Here is a 21,574-nt window from a genome sequence, read left to right on the forward strand (position 1 = left end):
TCAGCTTCTCCTCTAAGAATTTGGGTGCTGTCCCACTGGGTGCATATACATTCAATATTGAAATGACTTTATTGTCTATGGTACCTTTTAGGAGGATAAAGTTTCCTTACTTATCTCTTTTAACACTATCTATTTTTGCTGCTGCTTTGTCTGAGATAAGGATTGCTACCCCTGCTTTTTTTACTTCAGCTGAAGCAAAATATATTTTGCTCCAACCTTTTACCTTTACTCTATATGTATCTCACTGCTTCAAATGAGTTTCTTGTAAGCAGCATATTGTAGGATTCTGGTTTTTAATCCACTCTGCTATTTGCTTGCATTTTAAAGGAGAGTTAATCCCATTCACATTCAAGGTTATGATTACTAATTCTTTATTGCCTTCTGTGCTATCTTCCCTCTGTTTGTATTTTTCCCCCGTTACCCCCTTTTATCCATATTCCCCAGTATTTTGTTTTTGAATACCACCCCCTTCAGTATGTTTGCCCTCCTATATCACACCCTCCCCTTTCTTTCCCCTTTCCCCTTTTCCCTTCCCTTCCTTTGGTTATTTCCCCTTATTTCCCCCACTCCCCTTCCCTTTCTCCACCCCCCCCTTTTCCCCTTTTAATACTTGAAAGGTTAGATTTTTTATAAGTTAACTGAGTATGTGTAGGTTGACTTTAAGCCAAGTCTGATGAGAAGAAGATGCAGGTGTTTCTCCTCTGCTCCCTTCTTCCCCTCTATTACCATAGGTTTTTTGTACCTCTTAGTGTAATGAGGTTTGTCCCATTCAATCCCCTCCCTCCTCCCATCTCTTTCCTGTCCCCCTTTTTAGGGAGGTAGTGTATTTTTTTAGATCATTCTATCTAGGTCATAGAAAATTCTGAGTATCTGTGCCTTCTAGTTCAGTATATTCTATTGGATAGAGTCAAAATTCCTGAGAGTTATTAGAGTCTTTCTCCCAAGTGGGGTTAAAGCCAGTTACATCCCATTAGATAGCAGTCTCATGGATAGGTCATGGATGTCCATCATTTCTGGCTAACTGTATTCTCTCTGTTAGAGTTACATTTCTCAGGATTTATGAGAGTCCCCCCCGCCATGCTGGGATATAGCCAGTTTCAACTTGCTGGATTGCATTTTTTTTCCTTTTACCGTCCCCCCCTTTTTTTTAACCTTATCATGTGTCTCTTGAACCTCCTGTTTGATATCCAAATTTTCTGTTTAGCTCTGGTCTTTTCATCAGAAAATTTTGGAATTCTTCCATTTCGTTAAATGTCCATCTTTTTCCCTGGAAGAGAAGGCTCAGCTGTGCAGGAAAGTAGATTCTTGGCTGCATTCCAAGCTCCCGTGCTCTTCGAAATATCTTGTTCCAGGCCCTTCGATCACTTAAAGTTGATGCAGCAAGGTCCTGCGTGATCCTTACTGTGGCTCCTTGATATTTAAATTGTTTTTTTTTTGGCTGCTTGCAGGATTTTCTCTTTTATCTGATAGTTCTGGAGTTTGGCCACAACATTCCTTGGTGTTTTCATTTTAGCATGTTTTTCTGGTGGGGATCAATGTACTCTTTCAATAACTACTTTGCCCTCTGATTCCATGATATCAGGGCAGTTTTCCATCACTAGATCCTGTAATATTAAGTCCAGGCTTTTTTTCTCTTCAATGTTTTCAGGAAGTCCTATAATTTCCAGGTTGCCCCTCCTCAATCTATTCTCGAGCTCAGTGGTTTTGTTGATGAGGTATTTTACATTTGCTTCTATTTTTTCTATTTTTTGATTTTGTTTAACTGACTCTTGCCGTCTCATGGAGTCATTAGTTTCTGTAGACTCCTTTTGGGGGAGGAGTTTTCTTCATTGACCTTTTGCAACTCCTTTTCCAATTGGTCAATTCTACCTTTGAAAGAGCTTCCCATTTGACCAATTGAGGTTTTGAGAGAATTAATTTCTTTTTGCATTTGTTCATTTGAGGATCTGAGAGATTTATTCTCCTTTTGTGTTTGTCCAATTGTACTTTCTAAGGTTTTGTTTTCTTGTTGCAAGGTATTGTCTCTCCCAAATTTTTAAGCTCCTTCCTTATTTCTTCAAGGAAGTCTTTCTGTGCTAGAGACCAGATTGTATTCTCCTCAGAGTTTCCAGGTCTCTCTGAGTTGGGGGTCTTTCCCTTCCAGGAATTTTTCTATGGATCCACCTTTCTGCTTACCCTTCTTCATTACGCTAAACCTTGAGTTGGGGGGGGGGGCGGGGCTGGTTCACCTGGACTTGGGATCTCTAAAGGCTTTACTGAGTGCAATTTCTCTGGCTGGCCAGTAGGAGGAGCTGGTTGCCCTCTCTGGAGTGTCTGTGACCTTGGCTGAGGCCTTCTCCCTTTGCTGGAAGGGAGGAGTTGGAGCTAAAGAATCCTTTTGCCTTCAATGAATGGTGGGCTTTACCCTGGCCTGAGGTCATTCCTCATCTGGGCTGGTTCTTCTGCTCACACACCTGGGCCTGAGGCAGAAGTAGTTTGCCTTTGTTTGGAAGGAGGTGTCAGTGCAATGGAGGCATGGGCTCAGACTTTCTCAGACCTGAGGAGCCCAGGGATGGTGTCCGCAGCTGTCCTGCACCAGACCTCTCTCCGCAGCCCCTTCCCCAAGCTCCAGGGGGACAGCACCAACACCAGCTCCTCTACTTCCCCGCGGACCCAAGCCCCCTTCGGCCAGCCCCAGGTTCAGCTCTTGGGCCCTCAGACTCCTGGTTCCAATTCAGCTGTTAATCTGGCTGATCCCGGGCTGATCTTCCCTGGGAGCCCAGACTCACCAGCCGGTACTTAGCCAAGGCTGCTGCGGGAGACAAATCCTGAGGTAGATTTTTCTCTCCTGGCTTTTCTTTCTGGGTTTCCTTGTTTGGAATTCTTTTAAGAGGTTTGTTTCATGTGATAGATGGGGAAGAGATCAGGAGACTTTAGAACTGTGCCTGTCTTCTCTCCGACATTTTGGCCGGAAGCTGTTACTTTCTTCACTGTGTGATCTTTGGCAAATGATAACCTTTGCCTCTAGGGTTCCTTTCACTTTTCCTTCACCTAATAGAGATTATTTTCATGTGGTGTATAAATAACATAAGGTATCTCATTGGTGTAGTGAATAGAATGCCAGGCCTGGAGTTTGGAATGCTTATCTTACTGTTTTGAAATCTGGCCTCAGGCACTAGATTTGTGAACCTGGGCGAGTAATTTAAGCTTATTTCCCTCAGTTTCCTCATCTGTAAAATGAAGCAGAGAAGGAAATAGTAAACCACTCCACTACCTTTGTCAAGAAAATCTACAAATGGGAACATTGAAGACTCAGACATAACTAAAACAAATGAATAACAACAAATAATATTAGTAATATAGCACATTTCATTTTCAATTCAGTTTTTCCTTTTGGTACATACCCTTAACCTACTCCTTTGGATATTTGAGGTCCATCCTTGTACATCTCAACTTTTATTTTTTTTAAGAGTTACATCGTGGGATAGCGAGGTGGAACACGGGCCTTGGAGTCAGAAGGTCCTGGGTTCAAATGCAGCCTCAGACACTTACCTAGCTATGTGACCTTGGGCAAGTCACTTAACCCTACTGCCTTGCAAAAAAAAAGGTACATTGCATCAGTGTGTCTTGATTTTTCAAAGGTCATCAAATTCATAGATCATCCATTTCACAAATTTAAGCTATTCTCTTTAATGCTTAAAGAATTAATTATTAAATTTTTCTTTTTAAGGGGAACCAAATTAGACCTCAGAGTTGCTACAGCAAAAGTGGAAGAAATGACCAAATTAATCAAAGACCTTCAAGAACAGATGCAAAAGAAGGTAATCAGATATTTCTAAGATTGTTAAGAATTTATATGCATTATCCTCAATGTTTAAAATTTTCATTTGAAATTAAACCACTAAAGAGGAGAGTTAGAAGCTGTCAGTCATTTTTTCTTTCTTTTATGTTAAAAATAAATTTATTTATTTTTAAATTATACAATTTCCCCCCAAATCTCACTTTTCTCCCCCACCCCCACAGAAGGCAATCTAAGTCAGTCACTTTTTAAAATAAAAATATTAGTGAAATGAGAAAAACCATGAAACTTTCTCAAAAATTTGGAAAGATTTGAAGAAAGAATTAAATTTAGATTCAATCCAAATCTAATCCATGATTAATTTGTTAATTAATCTATTAATTTGTCCATTGCATATTACTTTCTAAACATGTTATTATGAGATTTTTTTCTCCATCTGTTGAAAGTTTAGGTTTATATAAAAAGTAGATTTGTCTGTGATAGTGTCTTAATCTTTTTAAAAATATGTATATTTATTTTACTTCTGCTTCATTATATGGAAGTCCTCATTATAATATGAAATAGCAGCTTTCCAGATCTTAACTGGTACTTGTCTTCCCCTAGATTCAACGTTTACAATGTTGTTTGGTTTTCTACTTTAAGCAAGTTTCAAATAGTTTTAATAGTAATTATTTTGTTGAATTGTTAATAATGCTAATTTGTTTATGGGAGAGCCAACATAAAGTGGAGTAGATGATGTGTTTTACTGTCACCTTTATTTCTATATAATGTTTGAATCAGTTTAATAAATATATAACAAATAGCATCTATATATAATGACACATTTGTTCCAGGCAAAATAAAATGTTAACAATGGGTTTTTATTTAGCTTGTGGTAATCTTTTAAAATTGGCACAGCAATTTTATTTTAAAATTATTTCATAACCTTCTTAAGTCCCAAGAAATATATTTAACTCCCGCTTTGGCTTTTTGGTTGTTGTTTGTTTGTTTATTACTATTTGGAAAATTTAATATAGTTTAAAATTAGCATGGTTTTTATTTGTTATTTTCTTGTGGTTTTGTCTGTATTCAAGCAATAAAATTCAAAGTAGTTGGATTTTTTCAATTTGTATTATGGAAGTAGCCTGAAAAATTTATTTAAATCTGTTAATTGTGGATAATTTATAGTTTTTTTCTCTCTTTTTCTTTTTTCACAATTGTGGGATGTTTTTGATACTTAAATATATGACAAATGCAACTTGAGAAGCATTATATCAATGTGATTATATTCCTTCAATTTGTCATTGTACCAGCATAGTGAATTAAAGCATTGAATCTATGATATGTAATGAAGTTTTGAATTTTATGGGGCTTTTGAAATAAATATTCTCATTTTTTTGGTTTAAAGGAAGAAGATATGGAATCTGCCCAAGGCAGAGAGGAAGCATCAGACAAGCGATTACACCAGTTACAAGCCAGTATAAAACATCTAGAAACAAAGTAAGTTTTGAAAAATTAAAATTAAATATGATGTGATTTCTAGTATATGTTCAAATTTAATCTTTTTACTTTCAAGATTATTTCTATGTTAACATGCATTATTTAAAAATTTTTATTGATAGCTTTTATTTTTCCATTGTCTTCATATATGTATTTCTCCTCTCCCCTTCCAGGCAACCAAATTGTGTTTACAAAGATTTATAACAAAGTGAGGAAAAGGCAGGTCAGCAACACTAAATTACGTCAACTCATTATGAAAGCGCTTGTGATATTTCACACCCATTGTTCTATACTCTCAAAGAAAAGAAGATATGTATTTTCTCATCTATGTTTCACAACTCAAATTCTCCTTCCCTTCTTTTTCCTCCTTTTGTCATCTCATATCTCCATTTCAACACTTTTCTTGAATTAGGGTTAATATTTAGTCATCACATTTCTTTCAGGGATGAATTTTGACGTGGAAAAAATTGCATTTCATGTAATGAAATGAGAAATTCAAGTTATATAATGGAAAATTAGAAATTCAAGTTCATTTAGCCTTACCTATTGCTTGGAATTCCTTTTATTCATGTTTGATTAACTTTTTCTTACACCATTCACTGTAGCTATCCCAAAGCTGCTTCTCTTATCTGCAAGGTACCCAAAACACTTCAGTAGGTGATCTTATTTCCTACTTTGTTATGACCTCAAAGTCATTTGTTCTACTTTTATCTTTTTCACCAAATCCATTGTCTCAAACATCTCTGTGTCTTCACCATTTTTAACTTCCAGTACCCAGTGGCCACTGGCAGATGGATGTGTCCCTTCTTTTTTTTTTGTAGGGATCTAGATTTATTTTATATTATAACAATAATTTTGTTATAAGTATAAACATAACCCCCCCCCCCCCCCAAGAAGATGAGAAACCTCAAGAATAGTGAGAGAGAGAGAAAAAAATGTACTTCAGTCTGTGTTGAGATTTAAATGGTTTTATCTCTGGGGTGAATTGCTTTCTTTATCATAAGTTTACCAGAGAAGTTGCTCCAATATTCTTCCCACAGTTGCTATTACTAGCTGTATTTTCCTTTACTTTATTCCTCCCCACTTTCATTTATTCTACTCTCTCTCTCTCCTTTCATCCTGGTCTTGTCCAAAAGCATGTTATATCTGAGTAACCTCTCCTTTAATTTTATCTCTCTTCTATCACCTATTCCCCACTTCCCTCCTCCTCTTCCCCCTTATCCTATCCCTTTCTTCTCATTTTTATCTAGGGTAAGATAGATTTCTATGCTCTATTAAGTGTGTATTTTATTTCCTTTTTGATTTGGGAATTTTGGGATTTGGCTGTAATATTCCTGGAAGGTTTTCTTTTGATGGAAGGTTTTCTTTTGACATCTCTTTCAGGAGGTGATTGGTGAATTTCTATTTTACCCTCTGCTTCTAGGATCTCAGGGAAATTTTGTTGTATTATTGTTGTATTATTTCTTGAAAAGTGAAATCTAGGCTCTTTTCCTGGTCCTGAATTTCAGGGAGCCCAATAATTTTTAAGTTATTTCTTCTGGATCTGATTTCAAGGTCAGTTGCTTTTCCAATGAGATATTTCACATTTTCTTCTAATTTTTGGCTTTTTTTTGGAAGAGTTTTATTTCTTCCTGATTTCTTGCAAAGTCATCAGCTTCCTTTGGTTCCATTCTGCATTTGAAGGATTCATTTTCTTCAGAGAGCTTTTTTATCACCTTTTCCAGCTATCCAATTCTGCTTTTTAAGGCATTCTTCTCCTCATTTGCCTTTTGTGTTGCTTTTTCCCATTTGGCCTATAAACTGCTTTTTAACAAATTATTTTCCTCAGTATTTTTTTGTATTTTTCACCAAGCTGTTGATTTGGTTTTCTTGATTTTTCTGCATTGCTCTCATTTCTCCTCCCAATTTTTCCTCCACCTCCCTTAATTGCTTTTCAAAGTTTTTTTGCGCTCATCCATAGTCTGAGCCTATTCTCTATTTCTCTTGGAGGTTTTAGATACAGACATTTTGGTTTTGTCGCCTTCTGAGTATGTGTTTTGATCTTCCATGGGACTAAAGTAATTCTCTATGGTCACATTCTTCTTTTTTCTGGTTACTCATTTCCTCAGCCCAAGACTAATTTACAGCACTTCCAATGCTTTGGGGTTTTTTTTTTTTAGGGGGGACACCACACTGGGACCTTTATTCCTCCAAGGTCTTAAGCTCTCTTGCCTATGCTTTGATATGTAGATGGACATAGTACTTCCCTCTGCCCTGGAGCTGTAAGGAGGTGCCCTGCTTGGCTATCTTAGTATGGAAGGCCAAACTGCAAGCTGGATCTGAGTGTGGGCAAACAGGAGAGTCTTGCCCACAGGGAGAGCAAAGAAATTTTTGCAGTCTCTCCTGACCCCCTTACTGTCTGTGGGCTATATTCTGGAGGTTGGGGCTGTTTCCCCCCAATTCTCGCAGCAGGTTCTGGGGCCAGCACTCCCTCATTCCACACTCATTCTGGTGTAGCAGAATTCTCTACCTGCCCCTTCAAGTTGTTCCCGGGCTGTGCTGCGACTGGAGCTTTTTCCAACTCCTGGTCCTGGTGAGACGCACCTTTCCCATGGAACTCCTAAGTTATCTTGGACTGGGAAAATGTATCACTCAGTCTTTCCGTGGGTTCTGCCCTTCTAAATTTTGGCTAGAGTCATAATTTGATGACTTTTGGAGTTCCCGGGAAATTCTGCCTTCATACCGCCATCTTGGCTTAGCCCCACCCCACCCCCTGCCCATGTGTCCCTTCTTAATCAATGCTTACTCATCTATTTGAGCCCTTGATGTAAATCCCTAATTGAGTTCTTGGAAGCTTTTCCCATTCATCATTTCTTTTATTCTCTTAATTTTTCATTTACTTCCCATAGCTTAGTTCCTTCCCTGAGGCCTATAATTATGTTCAAGCAGGAAAGAAATAAAAAATCAGGTAATCATTGAAAGCAGTGATGTTTGTCCTTAATTTTTGAAGAGTATCATGACATCAGGGAGGTGATGCCTTGTCATGCATGTGAATTAGATTTAAGTGAGTGAGATGCTATGCTAAATCACCTCCAAAACCATCTAGGTTCAGTGGTCAGATATGAATTATGATAACTGGAGATAGCCCCCATAGAATGGAATAATAGACAATTAAGTAAATGTAGAAAATGTATTCTGACTGAGTCTTCCTTATTCTCAATGTAGATAATAAAAATGAATTCATTTTATGGAGACAAGCTTTACCTTTGCCCTTGCTGTTTAACAAAGTAAGGAAAATTTAGAGTAGAAATTTTATGAGACCAACATTGAGGGGGATATATAAATATAACATTTTCATGAAGTTTTATTAAGAAGTCATTTTAATTTGCATATTTGAATGTCTAGACTGATTTTTTCATGTGTTTTGCAACCTTGTGTTTATGAAACTGATTAGCATAAAAGTTTTTTTAGTGAAGATTTTCTTTTTCAAGGCCAAAGTCATTCTATTAGGTAACTTGGATATTCTGTTTTTTGTTTTTTTAATTTTATTTTTCCAGTTACATGCAAAGGTAGTTTTCAGTAATCATCCATTTGCAAGTTCATCAGTTCCACATTTTTCTTTTGTCTTTCCTTCCCTCCTCCTCATGGCAGCAAATAATCTGGTAAAAGTTGTACAGTTGTGTTTACCATATTTCCATATTAGTTATGCTGTGAAAGAGCAATTAGAGCTAAGGGGAAAAATCATGAGAAAGAAAGAAAAAACATAAAAATGTTTTAAAAGATGAACATAGAATGCCTTCATTCAGACTCCATAGTTTTTTCTAGGGATGTGGATGTCATTTTCCATAAGAGGTATCTCAGGATTGTCCTTGATCTTTGAACTGCATAGAGGATCTTCATCCTTCATTGCTGATCATCTCATAGTGTAGTTGGTAATGTTGGTTCTTCTCACTTCACTCCTTATCAGATCATGGAAGTCTTTATACACTTGTCTAAATTTCTTCTGTTCATGGTCTTGTGAAGAACAGTAATACTCCATAACATTCATACCATAACTTGTTCAAACCATTCTCCAATTGATGGGTGTCTCCTCAATTTCTAGTTCTTTACCAATACAAAAAGAACTGCTATTAATATTTTTGAATACATGAGGCTTTTCACCTTTTTTGATTTCTTTGGGATATAGACCTAGTGGTAGATGAATCAAAGGGTATGCACTGTTTTATTTCCTTTGGGCATAGTACCAAATTACTTTGCAGAATGGTTGGATCAGAAACTTGGACATATTCAATACCATCTGACATTATATTAAGGAGAGATAACCATAACTCTCTACTGCAAGACTTATAAAAATCTTCTATATAATATACATTCTGTGCTAAAATAATAAAACTCTAAAGAAGCTTTGCTGATACTATTAGTTATCCTCTCTATATATAGCACTTTAAATTTGTAAAATACTTTAAAAAATATTGTCTCATTTTGTCTCACAATAGTCTTGAGAGGGAGGTACTGTGGGAGGTGGGGGGGGGAGGAAACGATATTGGGGGAAAAAACTGTAAAATTCAAACACAATAAAAAAAAGATTAATCATCAACCCCATGTTGCTGTTAGAGTCTTATTTGTTTCTTTGACAAAAGGTGACTTTAAAGATGCAAATTTTTCAGATACAAAAATCAAAGAATTGATACCAATAATGTTTAAACAGCAATTAAATCTAATGGTTAAACAAAATGGGAGGAATGATATGGCATATACATTGTCAACTCTGTCTCCACAAAATATATTAAGTGTAAGGAGAAAGATTACTTGATCATTAATTTTAATATGACCTCAGTCAATATTCTTTTCTAAGAAAAGTGCTAACAACTGGACTTTCTTAAATCATTTTAAATGTGATAAAATTATATATTTATTTTTTTAAGATTTTATTTATTTTGAGTTTTACAATTTTTCCTCCATTCTTGCTTTCCTCCCGCCACCTACCACAGAAGGAAGCTTGTTAGTCTTTACATTGGTTCCATGTGTTATACATTGATCTCAACTGAATGTGATGACAGAGAAATCATTCTTAAGGAAGAAAAATAAAGTATGAGATAGTAAAATTACATAATAATATAGTGCTTTTTTTTCTAATTTGACAGTAATAGTCTTTAGTCTTTGTTCAAAGCCAATAATACTTTCTCTGAATACATATGGTATTCTCTATTGCAGATAGCTCAAAATTATTCCTGGTTGTTGCACTGAAGGGATGAGCAAGTCCATCAGAGTTGATCATCACCCCATGTTGCTGTTAGGATGTGCAATGTTTTTCTGGTTCTGCTCATCTCGCTCAGCATGAAGTTCATGCAAATATTTCCAGGCTTCCCTGAATTCCCATTCCTCCTGGTTTCTAATAGAACAATAGTGTTCCATGACATATATACATATACATACATATACATACATATACATACATATATATATATATATATATGTATGTATATATATATACATATATATGTATCACTTTGTTAAGCCATTCCCCAATTGAGGGAGGTACTATTATTATAGCCCCACTTTTACAGATAAGGAAATTGAAGCAATAGAAGTTAAATGCTATTCCCAAGGTCACACAGCAATATGAGTCTAGACTTGAATTTAGTGCTGTTTTTTTCATGTTTAGCAGCTTAATATGGATTTTGGTTTCATAAAAAGGATGGCTACAATGGAATTTTAGGGAAATCAAAAGGGGAAATTGATGACATATATCAAAAAACAGATGGGAAGAAAGAAAAGTTTTATAATATTTCAAGCTTGAATTTGCAGATAGGTAGACTAGGAAATAATTGGTTAATACTTGTTTTAGATTAATTTTGTAGACTGTTTAGTTTTTTTATGTGCTCATTTTAAATAAATTATGAAAATTAAACCAGATTTTTTTTAGGTTTTTTGCAAGGCAAATGGGGTTAAGTGGCTTGCCAAGGCCACACAGCTAGGTAATTATTAAGTGTCTGAGACTGGATTTGAACCCAGGTAGTCCTGACTCCAGGGCCGGTGCTTTATCCACTATGCCACCTAGCTGTCCCCAGAAATTATCTTAAGACACTATCAAAAAATCTTTTTAAGAATCAGTCAAGAATATCAAATCCACATTAATATTAAATACAATGCATATAATATCAGGAAGCAATTTAACAGTGCTTTAAGAAATGAGAGTATAATAAGTGAGAAAATACAATAATATCAATAGTGATAATAAAAGGGAACTAGAATAGAAATAGGCCCAGTAACAAAAGATAAATAGTATATAAAAGCATGTAAAACACTGCATTAAAGAATCAAAAATGCATAGTAACAATAGAAATAATTCATTAACAGAAATCGCATGAGTATCTATTTCTCCAGGTTTCCTTAGGATATTATGTTAGTACTATTGCTGGTCAAATAGACTTCGTTCTCCCATGCTTCTATCCATGAGCTTGGTGATACAAGTCCATAATTCTCATTAGGTTATCTGTTTTCCTAAACCTGAACTTGTAGATAACCCAGGTTAACTTTGCCATTACATTATGGAATATGATTATAACCTTGAACTTTTAAATCTTTCAATTTAAAGACCAGAGCTTCATCCACTATCCCAACAATTTGCCTCTTCAGGTGATTTGTGAATTTTTGATTGTCAAAGTCTCAAGTTTAATTAGATCTATTGATGATTTGTTTCCTTTTGAAGATTATTCAAATTCTTTTTTGCTTTGATTTTTCTATTCTATAAATTAATTTAATGATATTAATATTAATCAAAATAAATAGAAATTAAGATTTGAATGATAATTAAGGTAAATTTCCTGTATAGATGTTGAGAAATTATTGCTATATCACACATTGAGACTTCTCCTTTATTTTGTAATTGCAAAATGTAATTTTCTTTCATTCTAAAGATTAATACCCACATTTGGTTTATTTCTGTTTTCCTTTTTTTCTAAAATCTTTTGTATTAATTTGAAGAAGAAAAGCCCTGACCATGTTTTCATTTATATTCATTTCCTAAGAATGAATTTTAAATGCTAGAAATTCAAAGCAAATCAAAACAAGTGAATTTCATTACTGTTTTATTCTAATAGTAGTAACTCTCAAATTATTTGTTTATTCCTAGAATACATAATATATGCCATTAATGATTGTTTAGGCCTAGTCATAAATTTCTTAATAGTACACTCAATAACAATGTATATCAAAACTCTTCTCACGCAAATAAAAATCAAGTCCTTACATTGTTTCCATGCTATATATTGACCAAAATTGAATGTGTTCAGAGAGAAGTCATATCCTTAAGGAAAAAATAAATTATTAGAGATAGCAAGATTACATAAAAAGATAATTTTTAAAAAAAATTAAAGGTAATAGGCTTTGATCTTTGTTCAAACTGCACAATTCCCGCTTTGGATATAAATGGTCTTCTCCATCACAGATTCCCCAAAATTATCCCTGTTTGTTACACTGATGGAATGAGCAAGTCCATGAAGCTTGATCATCAACCCCATGTTGCTGTTAGGGTGTACAATGTTCTTCTGGTTCTACTCATCTCACTCAGCATCAATTCATGTAAGTCTTCATAGGCTTCTCTGAATTCCCATCCCTTCTGGTTTCTCATAGAAAAATAGTGTGACATACATATACCACAATTTGTTCAGCCATTTTCCAGTTGATGGACATTCACTCAGTTTCCAATTCTTTGTCACTACAAACAGGGCTGCTATGATTATTTTTGTACAACATTTTTCATGTTCTCCTCAGGGTATAGACCCATAGTGGTATTGCTGGATCAAAGGGTATGCATATCTTTATTGCCCTGTGGGCATATTTCCAGATTGCTCTCCAGAAAGGTTGGATAAGTTCACTGTTCAACCAACAATGCATTAGTGTCCTAGATTTCCCACATCCTTTCCAGCATTAATCATTGTCTTTTCTGGTTATATTGACCAGTCTGAGAGGTATGAGGTGATATCTCAGAGATGCTTTAATTTGCATTTCTCTATTCAGTAATAATTTAGAGCAATTTTTCACATGACTATGGATCACTTTGATTTTTCTCATCTGTAAATTGCCTCTGCATATCCTTTGACCATTTGTCAATTGGAGAATGGCTTGTTTTTTTTTATAAATTTGACTCAGTTCTCTATATATTTTAGAAATGAGTCCTTTGCCAGACATGCTAGTTGTAAAAATTGCTTCCCAATTTACTACATTTCTTTTGAACTTGGTTATAGTGCTTTAGTTTGTGCAAAAGCTTTTTTAATTTAATGTAATCAAAATTATCTAGTTTGTCTTTAATGATGTTTTCCATTTCTTCCTTGATCATAAACTGTTTCCCTTTCCATAGATCTGATAGTAAACTATTTCTTGATCTCCTAGTTTCCTTTTAACATTGTCTTTTATGTCTAAATCCTGTATCCATTTTGATCTTATCTTGGTATATGGTATGAGATGTTTGTCTAATTCAAGTTTCTGCCATCCTAACTTCCAATTTCCCCAACAGTTTTTATTGAAGAGAGAGTTTTTATTCCAGAAGCTGGATTATTTGTGTTTATCAAACAGCAGATTGCTATAATCATTTCCTGACATCTCTTTTGCACCCAATCTATTCCACTGATCCAACACTGTTTCTTAGCCAATACCAGACGGTTTTGATGAGTAATGCTTTTTAATATAATTTTAGATCTGATAAGACTAAGCCACCTTCTTTTGCACTTTTTTTCATTAAATGGAAATTCTTGATTTTTTATTTCTCCATATAAATTTACTCATAATTTTTTCTAGCTCATTAAAGTAATTTTGATTGGTAGGGCACTAAATAAGCAGTTTAATTTAGGTAGAATTGTCATTTCTATTATATTAGCTCACACCTAGCCATGAGCAGTTGATATTTGCCCAGTTTTTTAAATCTGATTTTATTTGGACGAGAAGTGTTTTGTAATTGTTTTCATAGAGTTTCTGCGTCTGCCTTGGCAGGTAGTATTTTATGTTGTCAGAAGTTGCTTTGAATGGGATTTCTCTTTCTAGCTGTTGCTGCTGTGTCTAGTAATATATAGAAGTACTGAGGATTTATGAGGGTTTATTTTATATCCTGGCACATTGCTAAAGTTGCTAATTGCTTCTAGTGGGTTTTTAGATGGTTTCTTGGGATTCTATAGGTATGCCATCAGGTCATCTGCAAAGAATGAGAGTTTTGTTTCTTTCTTCCCAATTTCTTTTTCTTCTCTTATTGCTAAAGGTAACATTTCTAACACAATATTGAATAGTAGTGATGATAATGGGCATCCTTGTTTCATTCCTGATATTATTTGGGAATGCCTCTAGCTTATTCCAGTTGCATATAAGGTTTATTGATGATTTCAGATAGATGCTGCTTATCATTCTCAGCAATAATCCATTTATTCTGATGTGTTCTAATATTTCTAGTAGGAATTTTTCAAAGTCAGCATATAACCATATGATTTCTGTTAGGTTTATTATTGAAATAATTAATTAAGCTAACCGTTTTCCTAATATTGAACCAACCCTGCATTCCTGGGATAAATTCTACTTTGTCATAGTGTATTATCCTAGTGATAACTTGCTGTAATTTCTTTGCTAAGATCTTATTTAAGATTTTTGCATCCATATTCATTAGGGAGATAGGTCTATAATTTTCTTTCTCTGCTTTGACTCTTCCTGGTTTAGGTATCAGCACCATTTTGGTGTCATAGAAAGAGTTGGGCAGAGTTCTGTCTTCACCTATTTTGCCAAAGAGTTTATATAGAATTGGAACCAGTTTTTCCTTAAATAGAATTCACTTGTGAATCCATCTGACCCTGGAGATTTTTTTCTTAGAGAGTTCAATAATGGCTTGTTGAATTTCTTTTTCTGAGATAGGGCTATTTAGGTTTTAATTTCCTCTTCATTTAACTTGGGCAACTTATATTTTTGTAAATATTCATCCATTTCACTTAGATTATCAAATTTATTGGCAGAGTGCTGGGCAAAATAATTCCAAATTGCTACTTTAATTTCCTTCTCCTTGGTGATAAGTTCACTTTTTTCATTTATGAGACTAGCAATTTGGTTTTCTATTTTCCTTTTTTAAGATCAAATTAACCAGAGGTTTATCAAGTTTATTGTTTTTTTTTTCATAAAACCAAGTCGGTTTTATTTATTAGTTCAATAGTTTTCTTATTTTCAATTTTTTTAAATTCTCCTGTAATTTTTATAATTTCTAATTTGGTATTTAATTGGGGGTTTTTAATTTGTTCTTTTTCTAATTTTTTTAGTTGCACATTTATGTCATTGATTTCCTCTTTGTCCAATTTATTCATGTAAGCATTTAAAGATATAATATATCCCCTGAAACCAGGCTTGGCTGTATCCCATAAGTTTTGTTATGTTGTCTCATTATTGTCATTATCTAGGATGAAATCATTAATTCTTTCTATAATTTGTTGTTTAATCCACTCATTCTTTAAAATGAGGTTATTTAGTTTCCAATTAGTTTTAGTTCTGTCTCTTCCTGGCCCATTATTGAATGTAATTTTTATTACATTATGATCTAAGAAGAATGTATTCACTATTTCTGCCTTTTTGCATCTGATTATTAGGTTTTAATGCCCTAGTATGTGGTCAATTTTTGTGTAAGTGCCGTGCAGAAAAAGAAGTATATTCATTTATATCCCCATTCAATTTTCTCCAAAGGTTTATCATTTCTAGATTTTCTAACATTCTATTTACCTGATTAACTTCCTTCTTGTTTATTTTATAATTAGATTTATCTAAATCTGAGAGTGGGAGGTTGAAATCTCCTACCAGTAGAGTTTTGCTGTCCATATCTTCCTACAACTCATTAAGCTTCTCCTCTAAGAATTTGGATATTGTACCTCTTGATGCATACATGTTTAGTATTGAAATTACTTCATTGTCTATGGTACCTTTTAGGAAGATATAGTTTTCTTTCTTATTTGTTTTAATGAGATCTATTTTTGCAGCTGCCTTGTGTGAGATAAGGATTGCTACCCCTGCTTCTTTTTACTTCAGTTGAAAAAAAATATATTTTGCTCCAACCTTTTACCTTTAATCTCTGCATGTATCTCTCTACTTCAAATGAGTTTCTTGTAAGCAGCATATTGTAGGATTTTGGTTTTTAATCCAGTCTGCTATTCACTTACATTTTATGGGACAGTTCATCCCATTCACATTCAAAGTTATAGATACTAACTCTTTATTGCCTTCCATGCTATCTTCCCTCTATTTATATTTTCTCCCTTTTTTTATTTGATCCATATTCCCCAGTATTTTGTTTCTGAATACCACCACCTTCAGTTTTTGCCCCCTTGTATCCAGCCCCCCTCCTCTTTTGTTCCTCTTTCCTTTTGCCCCTTTTTCCTTCTGTTATTTCCTCTTTTTCTCCCCTTTTCCTCTTTTAATAATTGAAAGGTAAGATAAATTTCTTAAGTGTGTATATGTTAACTTTAAGCCAGATCTGTTGAGTATAAGATTCTGGTGGTTCTCACCACCTCCCTTCTTCCCCTCTATTGCAATAGATTCTTTTCACTTTTTTATGTAAGGTGATTTACCCCCATTCAATCACATCCATCCTCTAGTCTATTTACTATTCCCCCTTAAAAAGGAGATATTGTTTTTCAATCATTCTATCAGCATAACAGATATCATGAATGTCCATTACTTCTGGTTAAGCATATTCTCTCTAATAGAGTTACAATTCTCAAGAGTTATGAGAATCTTTCTCCCAGGTGGGGATATAGCCAGTTTCATCTTATTGGATACTTTTTCCCCCTCGCTTTTCCTTTTCTTTTTTAACCTTGTTCCGTTTCTCTTGAATCTCATGTTTGTAGTCCACATTGTCTATTTAACTCTGGTCTTTTCATCAGGAAAAGTTGGAAGTCTCCTTTTGTTAAATGTCCATCTTTTACCCTGGAAGAGAAGATTCAGTTTTGCTAGATTGTGAATTCTTGGCTGCATTCCAAGCTCCTTTGTTGTTCAGAACATCACATTCCAGGTCCTTCAGTCCCTTAATGTTGATGTAGCCAGGTCCTGTGTAATCCTTTCTATGAATCCTTGGTATCTAAATTGTTTCTTTCTGGCTGCTTTCAGTATTTTCTCTTTTATCTGATAGTTCTAGAATTTGGTCACAGTATTCCTTGGTGTTTTCATTTTGGTATCCCTTTCCAGAGGGGATCAGTGTATTCTTTGAATAACTGTTTTGCCCTCTGATTCCATGACATCAGGGCAGTTTTCCATCACTAAATTCTGTAATATTGAGTCCGTGCTTTTTTTCTCTTCAGTATTTCCAGGAAGCCCAATGATTCTTAAGTTGTCTCCTCTGGATCTATTGCTGAGGTCAGTGGTTTGGGTGATGAGGTAGTTTACATTTTCTTCTATTTTTCTTTTTTTGATTTTTTCATTTTGTTTAATAGCTTCTTGTTGTCTCAAGAAGTCATTAGTTTCTGGAGATTCCATTCTTTTTTAAAGAGAAGAATGTTCTTCACTTACCTTTTGCAACTCCTTTTCCAATTGATCAATTTTATTTTTTGTAGGAGTTTTCCATTTTCCCAATTGGGATTTTTTTTATGTATTTATGTATTTATTCTTATTTTATACAAATGTTTTTTATACATTAATAAAATATTCTTGTTTAAGAGTAAATGTAATACCCCTCCCCCAAAAAATATAGTCCCACATACATGAAAAAGTAAAGGGGAAATAAAAAAATTAAAATTAAAACTATAACAACAACAACAACAACAACAACAATAATAATAATAATAATAATAATTTTATGTATGGCCAAGTGGCACAGTAGATAGAGCACCAGCCCTGGAGCCAGGAGCACCTGAGCCAAAATCCAGCTCCATACACCGAACAGTCACCCAACTGTGTGACCCCATGCAAGCCACCCCAACCCCATTGCACTGCAAAAACCAAAAATAAAAAAAAAAGACCCAAAATAAAGTAAAATGGTAATAATAATAATAGTAGGGGCAGCTGGGTACCGGACAGAGCACTGGCCCTTGAGCCAGGAGCACCCAGGTCCAAATCTGGCCTCAGCACCCAACAATCACACAACTATACAACCCCAGACAGACCACCCAGCCCCATTTGCCCTGCAACCCCCCCAAAAGAATAATAATATGAAAAAATGTGCTTCAGTCTATATTCCAACACCACCAGCTCTGTCGCAGGTGGATCACATTCTTTATAAGTCCATCCTAAAAGTTACTTCCATATTTTTCCACCATTGCCATTACTAATCACAACTCCCTCCATTCATACTTCTCTACTACCATGTAGTATATTTTCTCTCTCCTTTCACTCTGTCTCTGCTGTAGGGTAGCTGAGTGGTGCAGCAGAAAGATCCCTGGCTCTGGGACCAAGAGGCCCTGAGCCCACATTCCTCCCCTTAGGCCCAGCGTCCACCCAGCCCTGTGGGCCTGGACAGGCCATCCAATCCCAGCTCCTTGCAAGAAGTTAAAAAGAAGATGTGTTACATCTGACCACTCTCCCCCCATGGTCCACCCTCTCCTCCATCACTCATATCCCCACCCCTTCCCTCTGCTCCCCCCTCCTTCTTACTCCAGATGTCTATACCCCATTGAGCATATATGCTGCTTCCTCTCCTAGCCACCTCTGATGAGAGTGAAGATTCCCTCATTCCCCCTTGCCTTCCCCCCTTCCATATGATTGCAAAAGCTCATTGTAATAAAGAAAAATCTTATTATATGAAATATCTTAGCCTATTACTCCTTTCCTTTTTCTTTCTCCCATTACATTTCCCTTTTTATCTATTGACTCCATTTTTTACACCACATCATATCTTCAAATTCAGCTTTCTCCTGTGCTTCATCTATAAAAGATCCTTCTACCTGCACTATTAACTGAGAAGGTTCATATGAGTATTATCTGTGTCATTTTTCTGTACAGGAATACATGTAGTTCATCATTAAGTCCCTCATATTTTCCCCTTCGCCTCCAATCTCTATGCTTCACCTGAGTCCTGTATTTGAAGGTCAAACCTTCTGTTCAGCTGTGGACATTCCAGCAGGAACATTTGAATTTCCCTTGGTTCCTTGAAAGTCCATCATTATCCCTGGGAGAGGACGTTCAGTTTTGCTGGGTAGGTGATTCTCATTTACATTCTAAGCTCTTTTGCTTTCCAGAATATTATATTCCAAGCCCTACAAGCTTTTAATGTAGTTGATGCTAAGTCCTGTGTGATCCTGACTGCAGCTCCACAATATTTGAATTGTGTCCTTCTGGCTGCTTGTAATATTTTCTCTTTGACTTGGGAGTTCTGGAACTTGGCTATAATATTACTGGGGTGGGGGTTGTTGTTTTTTTTTTGGATCTCTTTCTTGGGAAGATTGGTGGATTCTCTCCATTTCTATTTTGCCCTCTGCTTCTAAGATATCAGGGCAATTTTCCTCTTGCAATTCTTTTGAAAATGATGTCAAGGCTCTTTTCCTGATCATGACTTTCAGGTATTTCAATAATTTTTAAATTATCTTTCCTAAATATTTTTCCATATTAGTTGTTTTTTCAATGAGATGTTTCATATTTTCTTCTAATTTCGCATTCTTTTAGTTTTGAAGTATTGTTTCCTGATTTCTTGTAAAATCAGCAATCTCCCTCAGTTCTATTCTTTGTCTGAAGGATTTGTTTTCCTCAGAGAGCTTTCTTATCTCCTTTTCCATCTGGCCAGTTCTGCTTTCTAAATCATTCTTCTCCTCAATAACTTTTTGAACTGTTTTATCCATTTGACTTATGCTGGTTTTTAACATGTTATTTTCTTCAGCATTTTTTTTGGATTTCCTTGACTAAGCTGCTGACTTCATTTTTCATGTTTTTCCTGCATCTGTCTCATTTCTTTTCCCAATTTTTCTTCTATTTCCCTCACTTGATTTCGAAGTCTTTTTTGAGCTCTGTCATAGCCTGAGGCCAATTTCTGTTTTTCTTGGAGTCTTTAGATGAAGGAACTTGTGCTTCCTCATCTTCAGATTCAGTGTTTTGATCCTTTTTGGGATCATAGGCAAAGTATTTCTCAATGAATGGCATTCCTCTTTTTTCTCTGCTTACTCATTTCCCCAGCCTGTGCCTGTTTTTGGGGTGCTTCCTGACCTTTTGAGTGTGTGAGGCTCTGTCTTCCCTCCTGGTCTGTGAATGACCACAAGCACACCCCTCTGCCACAGAGCTGAGGTGGCAGGGGCCCTGCTGTTCTGTGGGGGGGCCTATACTGTGATCAGGATCTTAATGTGGTCAGAACCCCAGAGTCCTGTTCCAGGGACAGGGGACAGAGCTTTGTAATCTCTCTCCACTCCCCTCCCTAGGCTCAGTGTGCTCATGTCCTGGGGGCTCCTGCTTACCGCCTTCTGCTTTCTGTTCCTGGATCTGGGCTGCTGGGACCATGCTGCTGGCTGTATGCCCTGAGTGCTGGGCTTAATGTGCTCACTCTGGTAGAGGGCCTGTCTCTGTTCCCCCCAAGTTGTGATTGATGCTTCCTCGGGTGTAAATCAGGACACTCCCCCACTGCTGTGACCTGCACGCCCTGGGGCTGCCTCTGGGAGGCTGAAGTTCCTTTGCTCTGCAGGCCACCCCTCTGGTGGGCCACCCCTCCGACCCTGTGGAGCCTAGCCTTTCTGCTCTTTTCCAGGTTACCTTGGGTTGGAGATCTTCCTCACTGGGTCCCTCTGTGGATTTGTCTCTCAAAAATGTAGTTACAGTCCTTAGCTTACAAGTTTTTAGAGAGAGAGCCTAAGAGATGATCCCTTCATCACCATCTTGGCTTTGCACCCCAGTTGAGATTTTGAGAGAATTATTTTCTTTTTGTATTTAGTCAATTGTATTTTCTAAGGATTTGTTTGCTTGTTGCAAGGTGTTAATTTTCTTTTGGAGTTCTTTTCCCATTTTTTCCAATTGATATTTAAACTCCTTCCTGATTTCTTTCATGAAGTCTTTCTGGGTTGGAGACCAATTTATATTCTCCTCAAAGTTCTACATCTCTATGAGTTAGGCTCTTTTTCTTCAAAGTAGCTTTCAATGCCACCACCCCCCCACCCCCGTTCCACAGTCCTTTCTTCATTTTCCTAAGATCTGTGTTGTGGGAGGGGCTCAAAGAGGTTTGGTTTTGACAATCATAGAGACTTTGCTCATTGGGTTTAATAACTCCAAGTGGGTGGACCAGCAGGGGATACTAGAGGCTTTGATCACTTGGCTTAGTAACTCCAAGTGGACTGGCTAGTCGGGGGTTGCTTTCTCTGGAGTGTCTGTGACTTTGATTTGAGGCCCTATGGGCTGTGCCCTGGGCCAAGATAG

At 36.0% G+C, this 21,574-nt stretch overlaps 1 protein-coding gene across 5 annotated transcripts in view; it reads left to right on the forward strand.

The window, feature by feature from the left end:
- Positions 1–21,574, forward strand: part of SCLT1 (sodium channel and clathrin linker 1) — a 287,110-nt gene that overhangs the window by 112,140 nt on the left and 153,396 nt on the right. For all 5 annotated transcript variants that reach the window (XM_074229305.1, XM_074229306.1, XM_074229307.1 and 2 more), the window contains 2 exons: positions 3,710–3,800; positions 5,166–5,257. In XM_074229305.1, coding sequence (XP_074085406.1) covers positions 3,710–3,800; positions 5,166–5,257 — 183 coding nt within the window. The remainder of the gene's footprint in view (positions 1–3,709; positions 3,801–5,165; positions 5,258–21,574) is intronic.

This window comes from Macrotis lagotis, chromosome 3 (assembly GCF_037893015.1).
Source record: "Macrotis lagotis isolate mMagLag1 chromosome 3, bilby.v1.9.chrom.fasta, whole genome shotgun sequence".
In the NCBI taxonomy this organism is placed as follows: domain Eukaryota; kingdom Metazoa; phylum Chordata; class Mammalia; order Peramelemorphia; family Peramelidae; genus Macrotis; species Macrotis lagotis.